This window comes from Hemicordylus capensis, chromosome 15, assembly GCF_027244095.1.
Source record: "Hemicordylus capensis ecotype Gifberg chromosome 15, rHemCap1.1.pri, whole genome shotgun sequence".
Lineage (NCBI taxonomy): Eukaryota > Metazoa > Chordata > Lepidosauria > Squamata > Cordylidae > Hemicordylus > Hemicordylus capensis.
The window spans coordinates 17,033,477-17,059,506 of NC_069671.1; the positions used below are offsets into that span (position 1 = coordinate 17,033,477).

The window sequence follows — 26,030 nt, forward strand, 5'->3', positions numbered from 1 at the left end:
TGATAGAGTTGCCGGCTCATTAGGTCCAAGTGTGACCCCCCCCCCCGAAGGAGAAGGTGCTGGTTCCTTCTAATGAACTGTTTCGCCCAGGAGGGCACCGCTCAGCTTCTCTCTTCTTTCCTGCTCCCGGACGGGATGTTTCCCCCTCTTGGTGGTCACTTTGCGAAGGTGCCTTGCAATCGGTTTCTTTGGCAGCGGTGGCCTTCATTTCACATCTCCTTGACAAATAGGTTGTGGCCTTGTTTTGGGGAGGAAGTGCAGTCTGGTCCTTCATGCCAGGGATTGGAGGGGTTAAACCATCTGGGAGGGCCGCTGTTGAGTTTCCTGTGCTGGCATCCTAAGATCTTTCAGACTTAATTCGAAGCCGTCTTCCTTGTTTTGGCAGAATTATAACACCGGCCTTATTAGAGAATGGGGCCGTATCTCAGTGGAAGAGCATCTTCCTTGCATGTAGAAGGTCCCAGGTTCAATCCCTGGTAGCATCTCCAAATAATGCTGGGAAAGTCTGTCTGCAACCCTAGTTCTGGGTCCAAATGATTTAAGGCCTCAGCCCAAGTGAGCTGTTGCTGAAGCAATATCCTGTCCTCCTCAGCCTGGGGGCTCCCCAACTCCTGATCACATAGGAAGCTGCCATATACTTAGTCAGACTCTTGGTCCATCTAGCTCAGTATTGTCTACCCAGACTGGCAGCGGCTGCTCCAAGGTTGCAGGCAGGAATCTCTCTCAGCCCTATCTTGGAGATGCTGCCAGGGAGGGAACTTGGAACCTTCTGCTCTTCCCAAAGTGGCTCCATCCCCTAAGGGGAATCTCCTACAGTGCTCACACTTCTAGTCTCCCATTCAAATGCAAACCAGGGTGGGCCCTGCTCAACAATGGGAATGACTCATGCTTGCTACCACAAGCCCAGCTTCCCTTTGAGGGAGGGGCATGGCTGAGGCAGCAGTTCCAAGCCGTCCAGGGCCCGCTCCGCCTCCTCATCCCCAGAATTCCCATCAGCCTCTCCTGGCAAAGGGGCCTTCAAGGTCAGGTTCGTGCCCGTATCGGTGGGATCCTTGGTCCGAAGCGGTGGCTGCAAGGGGCCCAGTGTCTCCGCCATTGCCTGATTCTCAGAACCCCCAGCGCCCTCCCCTAACAAAGGTCTCTGCAGAGTCAGGATCATGCCTTCAAGACCCCCAAAGCAACAAAGCACCCAATCCCTGCGGCTTAGAGAAAAGTTCGCTGCCTTTCCCCGTTTCCCAGCACTGGTTTGCGTTTTTCCTCTCCTCTCTTGTGGATCATCCCTCGTCTCTGCAGTGGTGCCACTGTTGAATTAGATGCCAAAGACGGTTGCGGGCGGGCGGGGGGGGGGAGGATGTGCTGCTGGTGGGGAAAGAATGTAATGTCTGAAAACCTTCCTCTCTGTAATTAAACATTCCAGGTGAGCTCAAGTGAGGCCTGGAACTCTTTGCCCGGGGCGGAAGTTAATCAAGCATCTCCAGCCGCTAATTGCGCGAGTGGGCTTGGAGCCCCTCGGTTCCCTTTTGGTGGGCTTCAGTGCCCCCACTCCCCACTTCCGGTGGGACTCTGACACTTGAGGTCAGGCTCCCTTAATTTGCAATTAGTGTGACGTGGGCCCTCTGCCGCCAGGGTTTCAAGAGGCAAACCCCCTGCAGGCCGCGGAGTTTATTAAGCTGAATTAATCGAGGGAAGAGCAAACAAATATTGAAGAGCTCTCTGACTCCCCAGTGCCCAACTGAGGGCTCATCCTTGCTCTGGAGAGAGGGGGAGAGGGGGTCTGGAAAGGGCCCAGAAGCTCCTTGGTGCAAGAGTGGAGGTTAATTTACTCTGATGGGGCTTAATGATTTTCAGGAGGCAGCCACCGAATCGTGCCTTCTAATCTCATTAGTGTTTCGGGATCATAATTAGCACATTAAAGGGAAAGCATTTTTCTGTTTTCCAGCAGAGCTGTACAGATGCTGGCACTGCTGTTCAGCCCAGTAGCTGACTCTCACTTTGGAGCTGAGGAAAGAAGGCGTGTGGGCAAGGGCTTCATTGAACCTGGGGCTCGGACCCCCCAACCTGTGGTAGAGCCTAGGACAAGCGAAGGACAGGTGAAGTCCCGAGAAGGGCCAGAGTAACTTGTTCTAGGCAGGAATTCACTGGGTTCTGGGAGTCCAAGGGCAGCTGTGGAAGGGGACCAGTGGAGGGCCTGACAGAGAAACGGACAGAGAGGCAGGACCATGGACACCTCCCAGGGCGGGAACAGGACTTGGAGAGTTCCCAGCACTGTGTGTAGGGCATAAGAGCTGAGGAACACAGGAAGCTGCCTTCTACCGAGCCGGACCCTTGGTCCATCTTGCTCAGTATTGTCTTCCCAGACTGGGCTGGCAGCAGCGGGCAGGAATCTCTCTCAGCCCTATCTTGGAGATTGTCAGACTCTCAGGGGACGGGGTGGGCTCCTAGCCCTTCTTGAACTCCAGAATGACTGGATAAGTACAAGAAGGTAGAAGAAGGTGGTAGAAGAAGAGTAGCAGTAGTAGTAGTAGTAGTCAGCCTCAGGAACAGCCAGGGGAGGAGGTGAGCTTGTCACCTGAGTTGTCCTCCTGGCTTGCTGCTGGTTTGCTCCCTGGCATCTTCCCTATAGGGCTGGGAGAAACTCCTACCTGCAACCTTGGAAAAGCCACCTTGAGAACCTTTGAGAAGCCGCAGCCAATCGTGCAGACAATACTGAGCTAGGTGGACCCATGGTATAAGGCAGCTTCCTATGTTCCTATGACCATCATATCCTATTCTGGGGGTTTGCCAACTCTTGTGGTGTCTTAACCATCAGTATGGATGAACCCAATTGTGTCTACAGCCTATGACCTCTAATGAGTTTCACAAATGTTAATCTGCTGGGATTAGTGAAATTCTGTGTGTGTCTGTGTGTTGTGTTGTGTTGTGTTGTGTTGCACAGACGGCGGGTGGACTGAATCATGCTTTGGGATCCTTCATCTCTCTGATTTAATTATCATCAGGCATGGCTATTCTGTGTTGCATCTGCAAACTTAAGGCTTTTGGTTTCCTTCTAAACAGCCCAGCCTTGATTCTCTGGAGTTGCTCACACCAGAACACACACTTCCAATTAGGATATGTGTTTCTGCCTTGATGCTGATTGGTGATCACTAACTAAATGCCCATGAAATGCTAAAAAGGCCCAAGGAAGTCGTAAGAGACTTTTCTATTACCTACTGCTTCCTCCAGACTCATCTGTTTCCAGTCTGCCATCCTGTCGATGATTATAGATTGGGGATTTCCTAAAGCCCAGGGAACCTTTGAGGAGTAATGTTCCAGACCTCAGCCTTATAGGCAACAGCTGGGATTTAAGCAATGCATTTTATTGTTGTACGCTCCAGACTATTGGCTTGAGTTCTGAGGAGCAGATCCTCAGCCTTAGTAAAATGAACAGTCAGAAATATCACATTGGAAGCCATGAAATAGAAGCTACAGACCTCGTAAAAACAGCCTTGCTGGATCAGGCCTAAGATGTATCTGGTCCACCATTCTGTTTCCCACAGTGGCCCACCAGATGCCTCTAGGAAGCCCACAGGCAAGAGGTGAGGGCATGCACCTTCTCCTGCTTTTGCTTCCCTGGAACTGATATGCACAGCCATCCTGTGAACCTGGATAGGCATTCAGACCAGTAGCCATTGATAGCCCTGGTCCTCCATGAATTTGTCTAAACTTCTTTTAAAGCCACCCAAGTTGGCGGCCATCACCACATCCCATGGCAGAGAATTCCATAGATTAATTATGCTGGAAAAGTACTGCAAATGTCTCCAAGATTTCAGGCAGGAGTTCATTGGGTTCTGGGAGTCCAAAGTCTGGAAGGGTACCAGTTCAGGACCTGAAACAGACAGAGAATCAGGACCATGGCTAGCTCCTAGGAGAGGATCAGGACTTGGAGAGTTCCCAGGATTGTGTTCGGGACATAGGGAGTTGCATTCTAAAAGGTCAGACCCCTGGTCTATCTAGCTCAGTATTGTCTACTCAGACTGGCAGCGGCTCCTCCAAGGTTTCAGGCAGGAGTCTCTCTCAGACCTATATTGGAGATGCTTACAGGGAGGGAACCTGGAACCTTCTGCATGCAAGCAAGCAGATGCTCTTCCCAGAGCGGCCCCATCCCCTAAGGAGAATATCTTACAGTGCTTACACAGAAAGTCTCCCATTCAAATACAAACCAGTGTGGGCCCTGCTTCACAATGAGGACAATTCGTTCTTGCTACCACAAGTCGGGCCCTCCTCCCCAGCTTCCTCTTGAGTAATTGGTTGGAGGGGAAATTGAATTTCTGTACAAGCTCCAGAGAGTCTTCTGCTCCCCCCCACCAGCTCTGTCCACTCAGTGCTTTCCTGTGGCTATCCAAGAGCTCTGGTCCCACACGCTCCATCGGTATGCAATTAATGATAATTACCGCTGTGGCATTCCTGTGAAGAGGAGTGGAGGTTTTTGCATTCTCTGGGTCCCAGAATGAGAAGTTGTGCCTTCTTCTTGCCACTTTAAGAAGTCGAGGCATGAGTGTGAATTTAAATGAGAATTGGCATCTCCATGGAGACCCGCAGCAGAAGCCGTGCACAGCCCACCAGCTTGCGTGAAGCCCAGCATGGGCCGGGCCCGGCTGGAGGCGGCTGGAGCGCAGTCTGGCATGGAAGCTGCAGGTGGGAGCAATGGGCAGGGCTGGCGTTCAGCGTTGGATAGTCCACTCCAGTGAAAGACTGGATGTTGCTGTAAAGAGGAGACATCCTATCGCAGTAAGAGGAAGCCAGGCTTTAGAAACATAGGAAGCATCATAGGACATAGGCAGCTGCCACAGACTGAGTCAGACCGTTGGTCTGTCTAGCTCAGGATTGTCTGCACAGACTGGCAGCGGCTTCTCCAAGGTTGCAGGCAGGAGTCTCTCTCAGCCCTGTCTGGGAGATGCTGCCAGGGAGGGAACTTGGAACCTTCTGCATGCAAACAGGCAGATGCTCTTCAACTGAATGATGCCCTCATCCCCCTAAGGGGAAGATCTTACACTGCCCACACATGTACTCTCCTATTAAAATACAAACCAGGGTGGACCCTGGTTAGCAAAGGGGAAAATTCATGTTCGCTATGCCACATTCCACTAATATCCTGTAGGAAAAAGATGCAGAGATTAAGGTAATTTGGTTACAGATCAATGGGTAGCTTCTCTTTTCTGTTTATAGCTCTGGTAAGGTAAAGTGTGCCGTCAGGTCGATGCTGACTCCTGGCGACCATAGGAGAGGAGAGCTGGTCTGGTGTTAGCAAGCATGGCTTGTCCCCTTAGCTAAGCAGGGTCTGCCCTGGTTGCATTTGAATGGGAGACCACATGTGAGCACTATAAGATATTCCCCTCAGGGGATGGAGCCGTTCTGGGAAGAGCAGAAGGTTTCAAGTTCCCTCCTTGGCAGCATCTCCAAGATAGGGCCGAGAGAGATTCCCGCCTGCAGCCTTGGAAAAGTTGCTGCCAGTCTGTGTAGACAATACTGAGCTAGATAGACCAATGGTCTGACTCAGTATACAGCAGCTTCCTGTGTTCCTATGACCACAGAACCCTGTGGTTGTCCTTGGTAGAATACAGGAGGGGTTTACCGTTGCTATCTCCCGTGCAGTATGAGATGATGCCTTTCAGCACCTTCCTATATTGCTGCTGCCCAATATAGGTGTTTCCCATAGTCTGGGAAACATACCAGCGGGGATTTGAACCATCAACCTCTGGCTTGCTAGTCAAGCCATTTCCCCACAGTGCATTTAGCTCTGGCACTGAGGAACTCCTCCATCTATGCATACCTTGTACTTGGAATGGTTCTCCTTTTCCCCAGCCTAACTTTTGGATAGTTTCCAAATCCTCTGAGAGTCTGGAGTTTGGTGTTCTGCTTCTCTCTTTGCCTGTGTTTTTGGAGGGGAGAAGAAAAAGTTCAGGCTTGGTTTGTTAATGTTCCCTTCAAAGAATCCCCGAGCTTTTCTAATCTGAGGTGTATTAAGAAGTTACACTTTGTGCTGCAGAAAAGAGAATAATAGATCAGTAAGACTCTTCCGCCTTGAAAATCAGCCGACCTGGGGAAGCCAGGACAAGCAAAGGAATCAATAATTAACCGGCAAGCCTTTGATATGAAGAACCTCCTTTTCCTGAACCATGGGAGGAAATTTCTCTGCTTTAAATCTTGGGAAAGGCTCAGACCAAAGGTGATTTACTCCTAAGCTCATTTAGCCTCAAGTGGGGAATTGGGAAGTGCTTCCTGCTCAGATTACTCAGGCGGCTTCAAGGAATCATGTGCGGAACCCCTAAGGTGGGAGAGTTGCAAGGGACCTCATTGAATGTAGGGTGGAGGGTGGCCTCAGACCAGGGCATCTAGTAGCTGCACACCAGCGTCTTGCCTTTATAGGCACAGAGGAAGCTGCCTTCTACTGAGTCAGACCCTTGGTCCATCTAGCTGGGAAGAGAGCTCGTCTGGTGGTAGCAAGCATGACTTGTCCCCTTAGCTAAGCAGGGTCTGCCCTGGTGGCATATGAATGGGAGACTAGAAGTCTGTAAGATCTTCCCCACAGGGGATGGAGCCGCTCTGGGAAGAGCAGAAGGTTCCAAGTTCCCTCCTTGGCAGCATCTCCAAGATAGGGCTGAGAGAGACTCCTGCCTGCAACCTTGGAGAAGCTGCTGCCAGTCTGTGAAGACAATACTGAGCTAGATAGACCAAGGGTCTGACTCAGTATATGGCAGCTTCCTATGTTCCTAGCTCAGTATTGTCTACACAGGCTGGCAGTGGCTTCTCCAAAGTGGCAGGGAGGGGTCTTTCCCTACTTGGAGATGCTGCCAGGGATTGAACCTGGGACCTTCCGCCTGCAAATTGAGCTGTGGCACCCTCCCCTAAGGCACGCGTAGGCATATGTTGTGTTCTCCAGAGGTCTGCCTTAGCCCTCTCTTGGAGACACCAGGGAGGGATCTGGAACCTTGAATGCCTGCTCCTTGCTGAGATCCGAGTCACTTTTCTGACCCCAGAAGCCCTCCAACCAGCGTGGTGACAGGGCATAGGGCATACCTGTTTACATGTGTGTGAACGGGAGACTGCCACCTTATTTACCGAAGCAAGCAGCTTTGGGGGACAAATGAATCGAGGCTTTTGCTTGTGCTCATGAGTTCACACATGCATGCCCTTCTCTTATACTTGTCACCTTAAGCGATAGCTGCCACATATGGAACAGAGGAGAGGACCCAATAGAGTTTTCTCACCATCTCAGCTCCGCTTCAATATTCCCCCCCCCCCATGGAAGTAACTCAAACGTTCATGGGGCTGTTTTCTCCCATGATGTTTGTGTATGGTGAATCAGTTTTGGTCGATTGAAAAAAGGAAATGGTACAGCTGCCCCACCGCCCCCAGCCCTGGGGTGACAAAAAATGCAAGTGGATATATAATTTTATTCAAATGCAATTGAGGATGGCATTTGAGGATTGCACTTAATAACTGCCCCTTTAAAATACTACTTTGTGGGTACAGCACAAGCATGATAGTGGAGAATCAGGATGATGCTTTCCCCTGACGTGCTTTCCCCAGCCCTGCTGCACAGAAACCAACCCCCTGAATTTCTCTCTGTTGTGTCCCCCTTGAGGTCTGAGAGGCTGCTCTGTGTTTGAAGAGGATTGTTAGTTTAATCCAGGCTGTTCTGAAGTTACTCCATAAAGCAAGAGACCATGCAGCCCTCAGCCTGATCATGAACAAGGCTGTTCGGGGGAAGAGACCTTTTGCTATTTCTCTTGGTCCCTTCCCCCCTACACGCCTCTCTTGGGAAGCTTTTTCATTGAATCCAAAGTGCATTGGAAGGTAACGGAGCCCTGAATTGAACACATTCAACCCAGTCAACCTTGCTAACTGCTTTCCTCCCCTGTCCATTAAAACTGCACCTTTGCATTATCATTTTTCCCACCGTATGAAATTAATTTAGAAACAACTTGCCTGAAGGGCAAATAGTTTTCGGTACGCTGCTTCAATATTTTATTGAACAAAGTCTGGAGTGCAGCTCCCAGGTATTGAAGGTAACGGGGGGGAGGGGGATGCAAAAGGGAACATTTACATAAAGGGGGAGGATGTGGGTGTGGTGGAAGGCTTGTGGTCGTTTGGGATGCATGTGGCAGGTGGGGTTGCCAAGTGACCAGGAAACCCCAGCCTGGCCTGCTCTTCTGCATGATGTGCAGAAATCAGTGGGCGAGACTTTTTCACATCATGGAAATAAACTTCATGAAGGGAGGAGAGCACAATTCAGCAAGCATGAATTGCCACCTTTGCTAAGCAAGGTCTGACTTGCGGGACCACATGGGAATGCTGTAAGAGATCTCCCTTAGAAGATAGGGCTGTTGCTCAGTGGAAGAGCATCTGTTTTGCATGCAGAAGTTCAATCCCTGGCTGCATCTCCAGGTAGGACTAGGAAAGACCCCCTACCTGGAACCTTGGAGAAGCTGCTGCCAGTCAGTGAAGACAATACTGAGCTAGATGGACCAAGGGTCTGACTCCGTAGCTTCCTAGGTTCCCATGTTTGCTTGCTGATGTGTGTCCTGTTAAAGGCACAGGAACATGGGATGGTTGGAACATGAGCGATCTATTAAAAACAACAACCACCCACCAAGATGCCTCCAATATTCTGGATGCCTTGTTGCTGGAGTGTGCCACATTGTGTATCCACATTCTGTTCCAGATCCCCACTCTGCAATGCCAGAGGGTATGATTACTCTCTTCACTTCTGGGTAAAAAGCTACTGTGTCAAGGAGAAGGCCAGATAAGCCAAATGAACACTGACACACTAATTTTCCAAGTGCAGGAATTTCGGGCGGCGGGTGTGTGTGTGTGTGTGGAGTTGCTTTGGTAGCCGCCCCTTGCCGTACAGAGAGAGGAGAGCTGGTCTTGTGGTAGCAAGCCTGTGTTGTCCTGCTTGCTGAGCAGGGTCTGCCCTGGTTTGCACTTGGATGGGAGACGACATGTGTGAGCCCTGGAAGATGTTCCCCTGAGGGGACGGGGCTGTAGCTCAGAGGAAGATCTAACCCAGCTTCAACCCCTGGAACCTGGCAAAGACTCCTGTATTGAGGAGGGGGCCGTATCTCTGTGGCAGAGCATCTGCTTTGCATTCAGAAGGTCCCAGCTTCAGTCCCTGGCAGAGTTTCCAGTTGGGCTGGGAAAGACTCTTCCGAAACCTTGGATAGCTGCTGCTGCCAGTCAGTGTAGACAATCCTGAGCTAGGTGGACCAGGGGTCTGACTCGGCATAGCAGCTTCCTATGTATTATGTATGAAGGATTGCCCTCACAGCAGCCTGGTAGGAACCGGTGGATGAGCCTGGTTCCCGTTTTACAGACGGAGGGAGATCTAAATTGCACAACAGTGGAGAAGGGACCTGCAGGTGCAAACTCCTCCGAGAATTAAAAGTAATTAGATAAAAGAGTAGCTCAGAAGGTGCAGGCATGTGCCAAAACCCACCACTTTTAATCAGTAATAACAACAACAAATATTAATATACCACTTTTCAACAAAAATTTTCAAAGCAGGTTTACACATGGAAATAATAAATAAAGAAGATGGCTCCCTGTCCCCAAAGGGTTTACAACCTTAAAAAGAAACATAAGACAGACCTCAGCAACACTCACTGGAGGGATGCTGTGCTGGGGACGGAGAGGGCCAGCTGCTCTCCCCCTGCTCAATAAAGAGAATTACCAGGTTAAAAAGGTGCCTCTTTGCCCGGTTAGCAGGGGATCAAGGAATTGCAAGCTGCTTTGTGCAAACCCCGCCCATAGCGGTGCTTCTGCCTCCTCGGCTTCGACTTCCAAGTTCTAAGCAGGATAAAAGGGTCTGCCTCTCCACGCAAGATCAAAGAGTGCTTCAGGTGGTAGGAACTTACAGCTTGTCAACAGGCTTTCAGTGCAAGCGTGGAAGCAAACGCTACAGAATGAGAGTGTGACAGGAACATGGGTTTGTACGGAACCCTGCAGGAGACAGATCCATTACCTACCCTGATGTGCAGTCCTCTAAGGGACATTCTGCATGTAGACCATCTTGCAGCAAATGCGTGATGAAATTAGGACTAGATGATGAACAAGCCATTACCCAGTTTTCGGAGTTTGGTAACTTATTGGTGCGGAAAACTTCTATTAATCACCTGTGTGTTGCTTTTTGAAAGGGTTTTCATGCAGGGGGTGGAGAGCCAGTCTTGTGGTAGCAGGCATGAATTGTCCCCTTTGCTAATCAGGGTCTGCTTTGGTTCACATTTGGATGGGTGACCACAGGGAGGAGAGCTGGTCTGGTGGTAGCAAGCATGACTTGTCCCCTTAGCTAAGCAGGGTCTGCCCTGGTTGAATATGAATGGGAGACTTGATGTGTGAGCACTGGAAGATATTCCCCTCAGCAGGGGATGGAGCCGCTCTGGGAGGAGCAAAAAGGTTCAAAGTTCCCTCCCTGGCAGCATCTGCAAGAGAGGGCTGAGAGAGACTCCTGCCTGCAACCTTGGAGAAGCCGCTGCCAGTCTGTGAAGACAATACTGAGCTAGATGGACCAATGGTCTGACTCAGTTTATGGCAGCTTCCTATGTTCCTATGTGAGTGCTGTTAGATATTCCGCTTAGGGGAAGGGGGCCGTAGGTCAGTGGTAGAGAATCAGCCTGCATGCAGAAGCAGGTCCCAGGTTCACTCCCTGCGAGCTCCAAGTAGGTCTGGGAAAGACTCCTGCCTGAAACCTTGAAAAGATGCTGCCAGTCAGTGCACACCTTACTGATCTAGATGGAACCAAGGGTCTGACTTAGTGCAAGGCAGCTTGCTCTGGTCCTCATAAATCCTGAGCTTCTCTTGGCAGAATGGACGGTGGCTCAGAAGAGTGATTGCCCAGTGCTCAAATTGCAGGGGGCCAGAGGAGGTCTGGCTCCTTTTCTGCTGCCTCCCATAGAAATCAAATAAACAACTACTACTACGGTTTCTCAAAGGCTACCAAGGGCATTTTTTGGCTGAAATTGGGGGGTGTTGGAGTGGGACTGGCAGATTAAGAGTCTCCCAACTGGAGACTGGTTCAGAACGTGAATTTGCCTAGCCCCTAATGGCTCAGGTGTGTTACGAAGCAAGCATTATTCCCCCCCAGAACGTGACTCTGAATGGAAAATGTGATTCTGCACAGGCATTGTGACTGACCAGGCTGGTTTTCCCTTCGGTTTGTGCGCAAAGGTTCTTCACCCACCATGAAACCTACATCAAAACTCTTGTTGGTTGCTAGGAAATTACGTGAGCTACCAAGCCAGCTGTTATGTTGGCACACACACAGAGGTTCCTTAATGTTAGCCCTTGACTCTCGATTAAACTCTCATTGATTGCTGTAAATTATGAGGCCAGACCGCTCAATCAGGCAGCCTTGTGTCGGGTATCTCCTTGGGTCAGTTCCCTCTCTTGCTGATCAGAAACACTTTTTGTGTGGTTGGTGGCCACCAGCCAGACTGAAAACTCTGCCTTGTTCCCTGATGTTCTTGTTCCCTGAGAGCTGGTCTTGTGGTAGCAAGCATGAATTGTCCCCTTGGCTAAGCAGGCTCCACCCTGGTTTGCATGTGGATGGGAGACTACATGTGTGAGTGCTGGAAGATATTCCCCTTCAGGGATGGAGCCACTCTGGGAAGAGCACCTGCAGATTCCCGGTTCCCTCCCTGGCATTTCTAAGACAGGACTGAGAGAGATTCCTGCCTGCAGCCTTGGAGAAGCTGCTGCCAGACTGTGTAGACAATACTGAGCTAGATGGGCCAAGGGTCTGACTCGGTAGAAGGCGGTTTCCTGTGTTTTTATATAGTCTAACATGGGGGCCAATGAGACCAGGTCAGGCTGGCCTTCAGGACCATGGAGAGTTCTGAGGGAGTAAGTTGTCTCCAGTCCCAGCTCCAGCTGAGCCCTTTTAGGTCTCTTGACCCTGCCTACCCCCACCAGTGTTCAGAGTGTGGTTCCTTAAAGGGGCAGCCCCCACCACTGGAGCTGAGCAGCACTCTGCCAGATCTCAGACATCTTTCCTCCAAAGCATTCCTTGTGTCGGTGAGTGGGCACCGCAGGGCGAGAGGCTTTTGGTGCATCTAAGTCTTCGGTGGGTCCAGCTAGAGATGTGAAAGCCTGGGGGAAAATGGGGGGTGGGGGAGGATTCCAGGGGATAAAAACAAAACCTGTTTTTTCACCACCACCAGTCCCCAGGATTTTCCAGTCCCCACCCCCAGACCGTCAAATCTTTAGGTCCAGCAAAGGGGAATCATCTCTGGTAGCTTTGGTTTCCAGAGCTCCCCATTGCTCAGTTCATGCTCACCCCCAGGGCCTGGGTCCTGCCCCTCAGCAGCTGCTCTTGCAGGGGATTGCTTTGCCGTCCGCCCTTGGGGTCCGAGCCCTGGTGGGTGCTGGAGGCGTGGGCCATGACACACGTGGCCAGCCTGTGGATATGGAGACGGCCACATCACTAGCTTGGATGACTTTAAGCGGAGTCCAGACACATTCATGGAGGAGAGGTCTCTCTCTGTCGCTCTTGGTCTCCATGGCTAGAGGCTACCTCCAGGCGCAGAGGTAGAACGCCTCTCCGTTCCGTTTGCAGGGGGAACAACAGCAGGAGAGAGAGGGTGTGCTTTCCTCTCTTGCCTGGGGCTTGGCTTCCCAGAGGCATCTGGTGGGCACTGTGGGAAACAGGATGCTGGACTAGATGGGCATTCTTGGGCCCGATCCAGCAGAGCTCTTCCTAAGAGCTCCAGCAGAGCTCTTCAGAGCTCGCCCTGAGCCATTTTGGAGGGGCGGTATATAAATCAAATAAATCAATAATAAATATATGCTTATAAGTTACTCCTGGGCGCTGCTGGAACTGCAGCAGGGTAGGGCATCTGTGCCTCCCCTGTCGTTTGTGGGAGGACAGAAGGGGTGTCATGTGCAGCCCTTAGCATGCTGCAGGAAGGCGAAGCCCTCGCTCCTGCGGGCTCCGAGAACAAAGCGGAGAAGCTGTGAAATGCCACAGATCGATGTCTCCGATGTGAGGAATGATGAGTGGATGTCAAGGCAGGTTCTGGAAGTCTCTCTGCTCGATAAATGATGGCGGGTGATGGATGGCCGACCGGTGCATGAGAAGGGCCAGGATGCTTTTCACGGCATACAAGTGGCGAGGCACCCCGCAAATCTGGCCTCCTTTCAGTCGTAAAACGTGTCCAGCAGAAAAGAGCCGCCTTATCCCAAGGCTGTCCGTCTAGCTCAGTTTTGTCTGCACTTACTGGTAGCAGCTCTCTTGAGGTTTCAGGCAGGAGTCTCTCTCAGCCGTTCCTGGAGATGCTGCCAGGGATTGAACCCGGGACCTTCTGCATGCAAGCAAGCAGGTGCTCTCCATGTCTGCCCTCCATATCTTCCAGTGCTCTCATGTAGGCACCCATCCAAATGCAAACCAAGGCAGACCCCGCTTAGCAAAGGGGACAAATTCATGCTCATTACTTCAAGACCAGCTCTCCTCCCAAATCCTTGGAGATAGTGGGCAACTCTGTCTCAAAAGAGTAAGATCATAAGAACAGCTCTGCTGGATTAGACCCAAGGAAGCCCATCAAGTCCAGCATCCTGTTTCGCAGAGTGGCCCACCAGATGCCACTGGGAGCCTGCAGGCAAGAGTTGAGGGCTTGTCCTCCCTCCTGCTGTTACTCCCCTGCAACTGGTACTCAGAGGTATCCTGCCTTTGAGGCTGGAGGTGGCCTATAGCCCTCCGACTAGTAGCCGTTGATAGACCTCTCCTCCATGAAGTGATCCAAACCCCTCTTCAAGCCACCCAGGTGGTTGACTGTCACCACATCTTGTGGCAGAGAATTCCACAAGTGGATGATGCGTTGTGTGAAACACATTTCACGATTCTGGGAAATAACTTGCAGCTTGCATCCTGCATCGGGCATGGCATCTGTGTGCTCCCAACCAGTACTGCCTGAAGGGCATGGCTTGAACAAAGGCTCTTTTCCTGCATTTGTTGAAGTACAAATGATTGGCTAAAATGCAAAGTGTTCCCTGTGGTGCTAAAAGAAGCCCTTAGGATGCCTGTCTCAGAGTCTGTCCTGCCGCCCTTGAAGTGGCCCAGTTCCCCTTTTCTGGGCCTGTTTCCTCCTGCTCAGTATGAAATGGAAGGGCCGGCTAGTGGATCAGGACAGGCAGAGCAGGAGGAGACGGGAGTGGAGAAGCTTAAATGACAGTGACTTTGCACCGAGTGAGATAAAAATCCAGAAGTGTGCATTCCATTTGGGTGCACAGTAGGGAATGAGCACTAAGCCCCTGGAACCAATCATCAAACTGGCTAATCAGCCTTGATGAGTTCTGCCTTCAAAGCTGGGCATCAAAGCCCTGGGACATGCATATTGAGGGCACCATCCAGAGGTCGTGGCTGCACGAAACTCCTGCTGATGCCAGTCCAAAGTGCGGAGACCCAACTGGGAGGAAAGACCGCCAGTGTGTCTGGCAGGGACCGGGCGGGTGTGAGGTTGTCTTCTCTGGCTCAGGAATGGCGGTGCTCACAGACAGAGGTTCACGCAGCCTCTGCTTGCTTCAGCTTTGCCTTTCAGCTTTGCTTCAGCTGTACCCCAAGTAGGGTGGATCATTCCGAGATTGGTGGGTTCATGTGACGTGTCCAATCTCTGCATGTCCTTTCTGGGACCGGATTCAGAGGTTGCACACATGTTCTAGCCTCCAGTGACCCAGCCAAACTTCTGGTCCCCCCTAAATCCGTGTGAATCCAGCCACAGTCTCTTTTTGCTTTCACTCCCAGCTGCAAATCGGGCTCCAAATTCTTTCCTCTCTCTCAGATTCTAATACTGAGATCACTTTTAATGTTGCAGAATTTAGCAGTGCTGCAAAATTTATTAGGAAACAGATGGTCAAATCCATAGCTTGGATTCCTAAGAAGTGTGCTGGTTTTTTAATCTGGCTGTGTAATGGATTAACGACTAACGTCGTTTTATAGCAAGAAGTAACTGTCTTTATAATTGTATTTCTGTTGGTCATTGTGTATGTTGCCGTTCTCTGATCTTGGACGGTAATAATAAATCTCTGGCTCTCAGGTGTGCTGCCTTTCCCAGCTGTGGGTGGGCGTTGCATTCCAAAGGCTGAAGAGAGAGGCCCAGCTATCCAGGAACGTTACCCTTGTTTTGTTAAATCCCTGACCCTCACTAACCAGGCAATGCTTTTGACAGGATTGTAATGCTAGACTAGGACTGCACAACTGTGGCCCACCAGCTATTTTTGGACTACAATTCCCATTGTCCCCTGCCACAGCGGCCAATAGCCAGGAACGATGAGAGTTGTAGTCCAACAACAGCTGGAGGGCTGTACTTGTGCAGCCTGATGCTAGACCCATTCACAGAAGCCAAAAGTGAACCATCAGTGCCAAATTCAGGAAGAGGAAGGAAGCCAGAAAGTCTGTTCTCGGCCAGACCGCCTCCTGTTCACCCTGCCCGTCCTGTGCCCTGAGGCTGCTGCTGCCCTTTGGCTGGTCTTCTTGGCATGAAAGACGGATGAATGACGTCAGGCATGGACTATCCTTCATTTCTTTCCCCCTCCTTTAAATTTATTTTCCAGAGAAAAGTGAGGGGGGGAGGGGGGCTATGGGGAAAATCTCTGCTGAGAATCACTCATCCTTCCTGATAATGAGAGCTGTCATCGGGGCTGCTCCCTCGGAAATGATTTCCGCAGTAAATATTTCATCTGGCATTGATTTATAGCAAACAAAACCCCAAACTTCGTAGGCTAATAGCGGAGCTTCAGGAAGTGGGGCAGCTTCGGGTCTGTTCCGAGTGAGTGCAGGCGGCAGGAATTCACTGTCTTTGCTGACTTCCTTTGTTGAATATGCAGCAGACCAGAGCCCGATTCAGACATTGCGCTGAATACGTGCAGAGGAGATGTCTGTACACCCGTACATCTGTTTGTGTGAATGACTGTACTGCATTCATGTTGAACGTGATCCTGGGCACAGACCCCTCAAAGGCAGGATTGGCAGTGTTCTGCTGGACCTATGGTCAGCATAACGTGTTAATTACTGTACCTGTGTACACTGGACACTTGTACGAGTGTTGGACATAATGTGTGAATGGGCTTATGAAGGTGCCTTTTCCCAAATCAGGGTGCTCAGGGAGAGAGAGAGAGAGAGAGAAATTCACAAAGGACTAGTCCTTCAATGGCTGCTAGCCTTGATGCCCAATATGCCTCCAAATACCAGTTGCAGGGAGTAACAGTGGGAAAGGGGGCATGCCCTCATCTCTTGCCTGTGGGCTTCTCAGAGGCATCTGCTGGGACACTGTGGGAAACATGGGCCTTGGGATTGATCCAGCCGCGGTCTTCATGTTCCTATGGAGAGGAGAAAGGCACTGTCGGATTGACATCACAACCCAAGGCAAATGCTTCTGCAAGTGACGGCAGAGCTTTGCGTGGTTTCTGCCGTCCGTGTGGAATGTGTAGTTCTTCTGGGTCTTGGGCCTTGGCTGCATCTTAGGAGAGGCAGACAGAAATGACAAGGAGAGGCAAATGGGGGAATGTCTAGGATAGTTGTTGGCCACCAGCAGCAAGCTGAGGCATCGTGGACCTTTGGTTGTAATTTTTGGTTCCCCTTGCTCAATGCAGGAGATCCAGAGCAAGAACATCTCCAGAGTTATGGCAGTCAAAGGTTTCCTCCATACCACCCCTGGCTCTGTAGCCCCCCCCCCCTTTTTGGGACAGTAGAGCTCCTCCCAGTGCCTGGTGTGGCCACCAATTTCTCCCTCACCGAAGCCTCTTAAGAGTGACAGCAGGAAGCATTGCTCTCATTCTAACTGGCTTTAGCAATGCTACATAGTTCTGAAACTAGTCAGAGTGAGGGCAGTGCTTCTTGCCCTCATTCTTAAGGGGCTTCTGTGAGGGTAAAAATGGTGGCCCCTCTTAAAAGGCTCCTGGGAGAAAAATAATCCTTTCAGGATGAATGCTATAGCTGTGCTCATGGTATATATTGCCACCAGTGTTCCCTCTAAGGTGTACGCACATGCCTGCACCCACACGTTTTTTGATGTCCCCTCAGTTAATTTTAGATCCTGCTCAGGTTGAATCAGGAAGGCCCCACTCTGAATGCAGGTGCGCACACCCTGCCTTGATACTGCCGCCCAGAACAAAACTCATTCTGCACACAGATGAAAAAAATTAGAGAGAACACTGATTGCCACTGTTTAGAGTCAAATACAGCCAGTAGCCAAAATCACCCTCCAAATTTGCACCATGCCTATTGGGATACTGAAATGGGGAGGGAACGAATAACATCACAGTCGCTTCTCAAGGATGATCTTAAACGAAGAGAGGCACACACCAGATTCTTGACGTGACAAGTCGTAGCTTTTCATGCAGGAAGCTCTCTGGGGTCCGTAGTTGCACAGAGATCTGAGAATGGTTGAAATGCTGGATGCGGAAAATGCTGAAAGTCTGGAATGTCCTTTTTTGTCTTCTGTGGGATGGGCGAGACGGATGGAATAGTTGGGGCTAATGACCCAAAACTGAATGATAGATGGAGAAGCTCGGAGGAGTGATTTCACGTTTCTGCAGACTCATACCAGGGGAATAGATGCTGTAGAAAGGCATTGGGTTGAAATCCAAGCCGTGGGCTAGAGAGGATGAGTTTGGCTTCTTCAGGCCAGTAATAAGGAACAAGAAGTGTGAGGTTCTCTGATTCTGAGGGCCAGGTTGGGCATCTGTTGTGGTTATCATTATTTATTTATTTCCACTTTCCCAAAAATCATGCTCAAAACAGCTTTCAATAAAACAATCACAAACCAAATCAAAATATAAGATAATATATATTACATAGGAAGCTGCCGTATACTGAGTCAGACCATTGTTCTTTCTAGCTCACTATTGTCGACACAGACTGGCAGCGGCTTCTCCAAGGTCGCAGGCAGGAGTCTCTCCCAGCCTTATCTTGGAGATTCTGCCAAGGAGGGAACTTCTGCATGCAAGCAGGCAGCTGCTCTTCGCAGAGTGGCCCCATCCCTTGACGGAAAGATCTTCCAGTGCTCACACATGCAGTCTCCCATCCAAATGCAAACCAGGGTGGGCCCTGCTGAGCAAAGGAGACAATTCATGCTTGCTACCACAAGAACAGCTCTCCTCTATCTATTAACCTCCATCCCCCCCCTGCCCCCATTCCACATCCCCACTGGAAAATGGAGGTGATCAGTTCTTTCCTCACCCCCTCTATTCCCAATGATGTTCAGGGCTTGTGCCCTGGAAGCACCATGCCAAGCAGGGCTCGAAGAACTGCCGGGTGTTGCGTGAGAGCACAGGCGGTCGTGGGCGAGGCAGCAGGGTTCACGAGAGGAATGCTCTCTTGAGTGCACCGGCCCCCACTTTGATTCAATTGCCCCCGCGGCCGAGGACGAGAACCATCCGCCGCACCGTGTGGTGGCCCCTTCCCTGCGCCAGCCGTGGGAAATGAGCCTCGTGTTTTCCCGGGCTCGGAAGCGATTAGCACATTAGAGGGGGCTGGAGAACGGTGTGTGCGCCGTTGGCTCTCGCTCCCGTCTCCCTTCCGCCAGCCGCCTTCGGCCCTGGAGGTGCTGCAGGCCAGGCGCTTCCTGCAGAGGGCTTCTCCAGATGCCAGGGTGGCAGGAGGGCATGTGTTTCCAACAGACCCCCAGGAAGGATGTCTGTTCCTGGCCGGGATGACCATCGCTTCCCTGCCCTCTCCTGACCTCTCAGGGCCCTCTTTGCTTCCGGTGCTCTCCGGCTCGATGCAGATGCGGAGACGAGCCGGGAGTGGTTCGTATCAAGTACCAAAGAACCTGCCGTTGCAGCCCAAAATGACTGCGACCGAGGTGAGGAGGGCAGTTACTCCAAAAGTAGTCCCGTTTCAGTTTAAAAAGAAAAATCCAGCAAGGCCTAACCGGGCCTCTTAATTTCAACGGGGCTTCTTTGAGTAGGCCAGTGACTCCTGCAGCATCTTCAAGGTTAGCATGTACACCGTAGCACAGGGCTGCATGCCTAGCTGTCACTGGACCACAGCTGCCAGCATCCCTGACTGTTGTCCACTGTGGCTGGGGATGATAGAAGCTGTAGTCCCTTGGCAGCCGCCTGCTCTGCCTAGTGGGCGGACGGGCCATGCCTCTTCCCAGTCCAAGGGGGTAAAAAGAGGCAGCGGCAGCAGCAAGGATGCAATGGCACCCTGCCACTGCTTGACAGCCTGTTAATGGGAGTGGGATTTTTCAGACCAGCACTCATGGCTTTTTTTAATCACCGGAAATGCTTGACTAACAAGCAGAAGGTTGCCGGTTCGAATCCCCACTGGTGTGTTTCCCAGATTTTGTGTTTTAACTGTGTTATAATAGTTTCAACTCTTTAAATTTTAATGGTTGAAATGTGTTAATCTTTTTATTGGTTGTCTTTATTGTTTTGTAAACTGCCCAGAGCACTTGTGTTTTGGGCGGTATAAAAATATGTTAAATAAATAAAATAAAATAAAATAAAAATACCGGGCAGCAGCGATATAGGGAGATGCTGAAAGGCATCATCTCATATTGCGTGGGAGATGGCCATGGTCAACCCCTCCTGTATTCTGCCAAAGACAACCACAGGGCTCTGTGGCCGCCAGGAGTCGGCACCGACTCGACGGCACAACTTTACCTTTACCTTTAGGTGTCCAATGTGCGTTGCTCCAATCCCCACATAAATCAGGAACTGTTGGGATAAACTGGGAAATATCACTGGAGAAAGGGCACAGGCGCAATGGCCCTGTTCTGCTCTTTCCATGGGGCAGGCCTTGGCTTCTCCATGTGTCTTTTCCACCACTGGAGGGCAGAGTATGCTGCATTTAAGAGGGAGAGACTGACTCACTTATGGCACATCAGCCTTTCTTTCATGGGAAGGAAACCTCTGCTCCAGCAGTGATCCTCACTCTTTTCCAAGCAGGGATCACTTTGGCAAAAAAAAACCAACCCAAGGGTCCAACTCAGGGTCCTGTGCTTGTCTAAGAGAGATGGAGCCCCCTCTTCAGAGCTCTGGGAGGAAAGCCCTGGGGAGGGCGACCCTTCCCAGCAGTCCGTGCAGGGCTTCCAAGATGGCGCAGGGGCTCAAGAGGGCTCTCTTTCCCTTGGAGGAGCCCCCTGGCACTGGGCACAGCACAGCACCCCACGGTGGGAATGGTCGTCGACTGGGCAGAGTGCTCCGCTCTGGCCAAAGCTTCAGATGGGCCCAATAAATGAGCAGCCAGGGAACCCCCCCCCTTAGGGTGGATGGAGGCCGCCACATTTAGAGTTGTCATATCCAAGCTTCCCACATCCAGGTGGCCTGTTTTGCATATTATGCAAATTAGGCCACAGCTAATTTGCATTTATTTATTTATTTATTTATTTATTTATTTATTTATTTGACAGCTTTGTATACTTTCCCCTCCTTCTCTGCCCTCCCATGTGATTGGGTCCAGAGTAAAATCCGGGCAGTACATTTGAAATCCGTGTAAATCTGGGTGGAATTTAGCAGCCGTGTGGAACATAGGAATATAGGGACCTAGGAAGCTGCCATATACCGAGTCAGACCATTGGTCTATCAAGCTCAGTATTGTCTACACAGACTGGCAGCGGCTTCTCCAAGGTTCCAAGGTTGCAGGCAGGACTCTCTCTCAGCCCTATCCTGGAGATGCTGCCAGGGAGGGAACTTGGAACCTAGATGTTCTTCCCAGAGTGGCTCTTACCCCCAAGGGGAAGATCTTCCAGTGCTCACACTTCTAGTCTCCCATTCATATGCAACCAGGGCAGACCCTGCTTAGCTAAGGGGACAAGTCATGCTTGCTACCACCAGACCAGCTCTCCTCCTTTGGGTGGAGGAGCCCAAATCTGGGGGCTACCCTAAATTCTGGGGGATGTGGCAACCCTGCTGCCACTGGCCCCCAGGCCTTACACTAAAGCACACTGACATAAGTAGAAAAAGTTGGGACAGTCCATATTTTCACCAGTGGCACCATGTCTATGGCACAGCCTCCGCAGTGAGGCTCACCTGGCATCGTCACTTTGTTCTACTAGGTGCCAGGCAAAGACCTTCCTGCTCACTCAGTCTTAAAATTGATTTTTTAAAAAATAAAAGTTCTAAATAGCCAGCAGAGTAGATCTTTCAGTAGTAGAACGGAACGGGCAGTGATCCTTTTTATGGCTATAGGAGTGTGACAAGGATGTCTGGATTTTTATCTGCAAAATGTTGGAGGGCACGGAGAGTTGTGCTCCCAGATTTCCTTCCAAAAGTTCTCGGCAAACGTCGATGCCGTATCTGCCGAATGTTTACCCACTATTTGACAACGGTGCTTATTTCTCTAAAGGATCTGCACCCCCTCCTTCTCATGCAGTGGTCTCCAAGGCTGCTTATGCCAGCATAAAACAATGCAAGAATAAACTTCCCAGCAATTAAGACAATTGAAATCAGCAGCAGGACAGGATCCGCATAATAAGCAGGCCCAATTAGACTCCATTAAAAGTTAAAAGTGCGCAAACAAAACAGCTTTTACCAGTCATGGTGTGTTTGTGTGTGGGGGAGTGGAGTCCAATGGTCTCCAGGTGAATGTGTGTGCAGAGGGTGCTGCATCATAAACTGTCATTGGATTGATTGATTGATTGTTAGATTTCTGTACTGCCTTGCATTAAAAAAACAGTCTCAAGGCGGTTCACACAAAAGTTAAAACAAGCCTATAAAAATGACGCGATTAAAATATTAACCTAGAATATAAAAATACAGCTCTGATTTAAAAGATGGAAAAAAAAAAAAAAACCAAGCACAAGATAACCATAAAAGATGCAAAGAAGCAGCAATAGAAATGCGACTGGCAGCGGTTTCTCCAAAATTGCAGGTAGGAGTCTCTCTCAGCCCTGTCTTGGAGATGCTGCCAGGGAGGGAACTGGGAACCTTCTGCTCTTCCCAGAGAGGCTCCATCCCCTGAGGGGGAATATCTTACAGGGCGCACACTTCTAGTCTCCCATTCCAATCTCATTCCTTCCCTGGCATCTGTATGCAACCGTGGAGAAGTCTCTGCCAGTCTGTGTAGACAATACTGAGCTGTATAGACCAATGGTCTGACTCTATGTAAGGCAGCTTCCTACGTTCCCAAGTAGGTGGCTGTCCTGGGTTGGAAACAGGATACTGGGCTAGATGGATGTGATCTGACCCAGCAAGGGCTTTTCTTATGACTAGGTCTCCGGTTGTCATAATCTGTTTTGAAGACACGCTTCTTCTGTGATCCTCCTCATGCCTTTCTCTCTCCCCCCTTTTTCTCAGAGCAAAGAAAAAGAACAAACCCCTCAACCTCAAGATCCACAGTAGCGTGGGGAGCTGCGAGAACATCCCCGCCCAGCGCTCCCCTCTCCTCTCTGAGCGGTCCCTGCGTTCCTTCTTTGTTGGACATCCGACTTTCCTTCCTTCCACCCCTCCTGTCCACACCGAGAGCACCTTCTCGACAAGTAAGTTCAGGCCGGCGTGCGCTGGTGGGGCGGGGGGGAGGTTGGTTTTGAGTGCAAGAAGATGGGGAGGGGGAGGAGATCCGTTCCTGCTCGGCAATAAAGTTGGTTTCAGAAAATGTTTTTATTTTTTATTTTTATGTTTTTACATTTATAACCCGCTTTTCCTCCAAGGAGCTCAGAGTGGTGTACTCACAACAACCTCAGACATGCTTATGTTTATCCTCACAACAACCTTGTGAGGTAGGTTAGGCTGAGAGATACATGACTGGCCCAGAGTCAGCCAGTAAGTTTCATGGCTGAATGGGGATTTGAACTCAGGTCTTCCCGGTCCTAGTCCAGCACTCTAGCCACTATGCTATGCTGGCAATGTTGCTGTCAGTCTGTTGTCTCCGTACTGTATTTCCCCCATGCTTAAACGATCACATTTATTAGCACAGAAAATCTGACATGTCTGAGAAGAGAGCTGTACCATGGCTCCCTGCAAACGGAGCCAAGAGGCACCTTTTAAAGTGGTGTTTCTCTTTATTGAGCAGGGGGAGAGCAACTGGCCCTATCCGTCCCCAGCACAGGACCTCCAGTGACTGTTGCTGGTGTCTATCTTGTGTTTCTTTTTAGATTGTGATCCCTTTGGTGACAGGGAGCCATTTTATTTATTTATATCTATGTAAACCGCTTTGGGGACTTCTGTTGAGTTCCCAGGTACTTCCCAGGGAACTTTTGTTGAGTTCCCTACATCTCCAGGTAGGTCTGGGAATAATGGAGACCAGCCGCCAGTCAGAAGAGACCACGCTAAGCTAGATGTACTGGTCCGGCTCACACAACTTCCTGTGTGATCGGTGTAATTTTCATCCCCCCGCCTGAATGTCTGTGGCTGCAGAAGAAGCAAGAGAGCAATAACTTATCTGGATTAATGAATGAGGCATCCAAGGACACGCTCTTGCCTACCGGCCTCTGACAGGGTGGCCTGGTGGTTCACAAGGCCTGTGTCAGCGCCGTGCCTTCCTGTGATGATTTGTCGGGGAGGGAAAACTACCAAGCATTGAGTGCCACCGAACAGGAGGGACCGGACGGATGGAAGAGGCAGAACGTCAGCTTGACGGTTTGCCGTCAGAGCTCAGGCTTCCGTTCTGGCTGTGTGCTAATTTCGCTGGTGACATGGCATACCCTGGATTTCTGAGCCAGGCTTTAGTCCAGTGCCCAGGGAGGTGGTTTCATTCACCAGTGGAATCACAGGCTAGACTCAAGACATGCCGCTTGTGGGGCTTCTGAGCCCTTGACGTCAGTTGCTGGTTGAAATCTTTCCGGACGTAAGCCAGCCCACACTGGCATCCTCCGGATTGTGGTGGCAAGTCAGGCACTTCGGGGATTGTAACTGTATTTACAGCGGAGCAGATTTGCCCGAGTGCGAGAGTGTCTGGTTTTGGCGTCCCCATTCCTTTCCCTGCAGGGCCACAGAAACTGAACATGTTGCCTGGCGTAGGACTAGGGAAATGTGCATACGGGGAAAGGAGGCTGCTTAATCATATGATACGGCCCGTCGGATTCTGATCTATTCACTACATTTCTTACTCGGTCTTCCCAGTGACAGAGGGCCCCCAAGGCAGCTAACGAGCAGTCAGAGAAACTGCTATTGAGCCAAAGAAATATTTTAAAAATTGAGCAGCATCCAGACTCAGTTAATCATGTTTAAGCTCCATTGAATTTCATGGGGAATTGAGTGAGGCCTGACTGTATTGATTTCAGTGGTGCTCACACACAACTAGTCTAGATGTCGCCCATGATTGATTGGTAGGTTGTTTGGTTGGTTGATTAAGTGCTGTCAAGTCGGTTGACCCTTAGTGAACACGTAGATAGATTCTGTCCAGGATGATCTGTCTGTAACTTGGCCTTAAGGGTCTCTCAGTGGTGCATTCATGGCTGTTGTAATCAAGTCCATCCACCTTGCTGCTGGTTGTCCTCTTCTTCTCTTTCCTTCAGCTTTCCCCAGCATTATGGACTTCTCAAGGGAGCTGGATCTTCGCATAATGTGTCCGAAGTAGGATAGTTTGAGCCTGGTCATTTGTGCCTCGAGTGAAAATTCTGGATTGATTTGTTCAATGATCCATTGGTTTGTTTTCCTGGCTGTCCGTGGTCTCCTCAAAAGGCTTCTCCAGCACCCAAATTCAAAAGCATCAATGCTTTTTCTATCTTGCTTCTTCAGAGTCCAGCTTTCGCATCCATAGAGTGTCATAGGGAATACCATTGTCCGAACAATTCTAATCTTTGTAGGTGCAGACACATCACGGCATCTAAATACCCTTTCCAAGGCCTTCATGGCAACCCTACCAAGTGCTAGTCTGCGGCGTATTTCTCGACTGCTGGATCCTTTACAGTTGATGGTTGATCCTAAAAGGCAGAAGCCACCCACCACTTCAGTGTCTTCAATATCAGTTCTGAGGCTGGTTACCCATTGCCATTATTTAGTCTTTACATTTATTCGTAATCCCATTTTTTCCACTGTGCTCCTTGACTTTCATTACTAGAGCTTGCAGGTCATCCAAGCCCATTATTACCAGTATTTAAATAGACAGCAGAAACAGAAACAACCATCTAATACACTAGGAATACCCGGTGGGCTCAGAAGAGAAATCTGTGGGGCATCTGCCTCCTCCTCAAACCAACCCCTCTTTGCAATCACCTTTATTTGGGGACCAGAGCTAGCTAGCAGCCGCTTTCTGCCATGGTCTGATACCATCAGCAGCACCAGATATTCCAGATCTGCCATTCAAAGAGCAATATTATCCACTGATAAATCTCATTGTATTATTGTGAACTGCCTTTTATGATTGAAAAGTAGTATACAGATGTAGTAAAAGAAATGTAGAACAGTTCCAGGAGCTAAAAGTTAAACACGTACAAAACATGCCATCTCACCTCTGCCCAGACATTTAAGAACCCTCTCTCCTCATTCACAAGTATGCCTCGCCCTTTTTATTTTGTTGCTAACCGCCCTGGGATCTTAGGATGACGGGCGGTATGAGAATATAAATAAATAAGTAATAATAAACAATCCAGCATGATTATGAGAGGAGAGCTAGTCTTGTGGTAGCAGGCATCAGACACTGACATGGACTATCATTAGTTGCTAATGTTGAGACCTGATCTGGTTGCCTGGCATCTGGGGATGGCTGTCATGAAGAGGGCATGATCTTCTAGGATGATCTACTAGGAGGATTGCTGGTCTTGTGGTAGCAAGCATGAATTTTCCCCGTTGCTAAGCAGACTCTGCCCTGGTTTGCATTTGAATGGGAAACTACATGTGTGAGTGCTGTAAGGTATTCCCCTTAAAGGATGGAGCCGCTCTGGGAAGAGCAGAAGGTTCCAAGTTCCCTCCCTGGCAGCATCTCCCAAATAGAGCCGAGAGAGACTCCTGCCTGCTACCTTGGAGAAGCTGCTGCCAGCCTGTGTAGACAATACTGGGCTAGGTGGACCAATGATCTGCTTCAGTAGGAGGCAGCTTCCTATGTTCCTACGATGATCAACCCTATTTGCAGTCAAAACCCTTTTCTGATGGCACAGGATGGAGGATTTGGCTGG

The 26,030-nt window shown here is 50.2% G+C and overlaps 1 protein-coding gene across 12 annotated transcripts in view; it reads left to right on the plus strand.

The window, feature by feature from the left end:
• KSR2 (kinase suppressor of ras 2) overlaps positions 1-26,030 on the plus strand; it is a 176,412-nt gene that overhangs the window by 56,183 nt on the left and 94,199 nt on the right. For all 12 annotated transcript variants that reach the window (XR_008312445.1, XR_008312444.1, XR_008312446.1 and 9 more), the window contains one exon: positions 22,273-22,454. Coding sequence is in view for 9 of the 12 variants with exons in the window: in XM_053279282.1 (XP_053135257.1) it covers positions 22,273-22,454 (182 nt within the window). In the remaining 3 variants the exon portion in view is untranslated. The remainder of the gene's footprint in view (positions 1-22,272; positions 22,455-26,030) is intronic.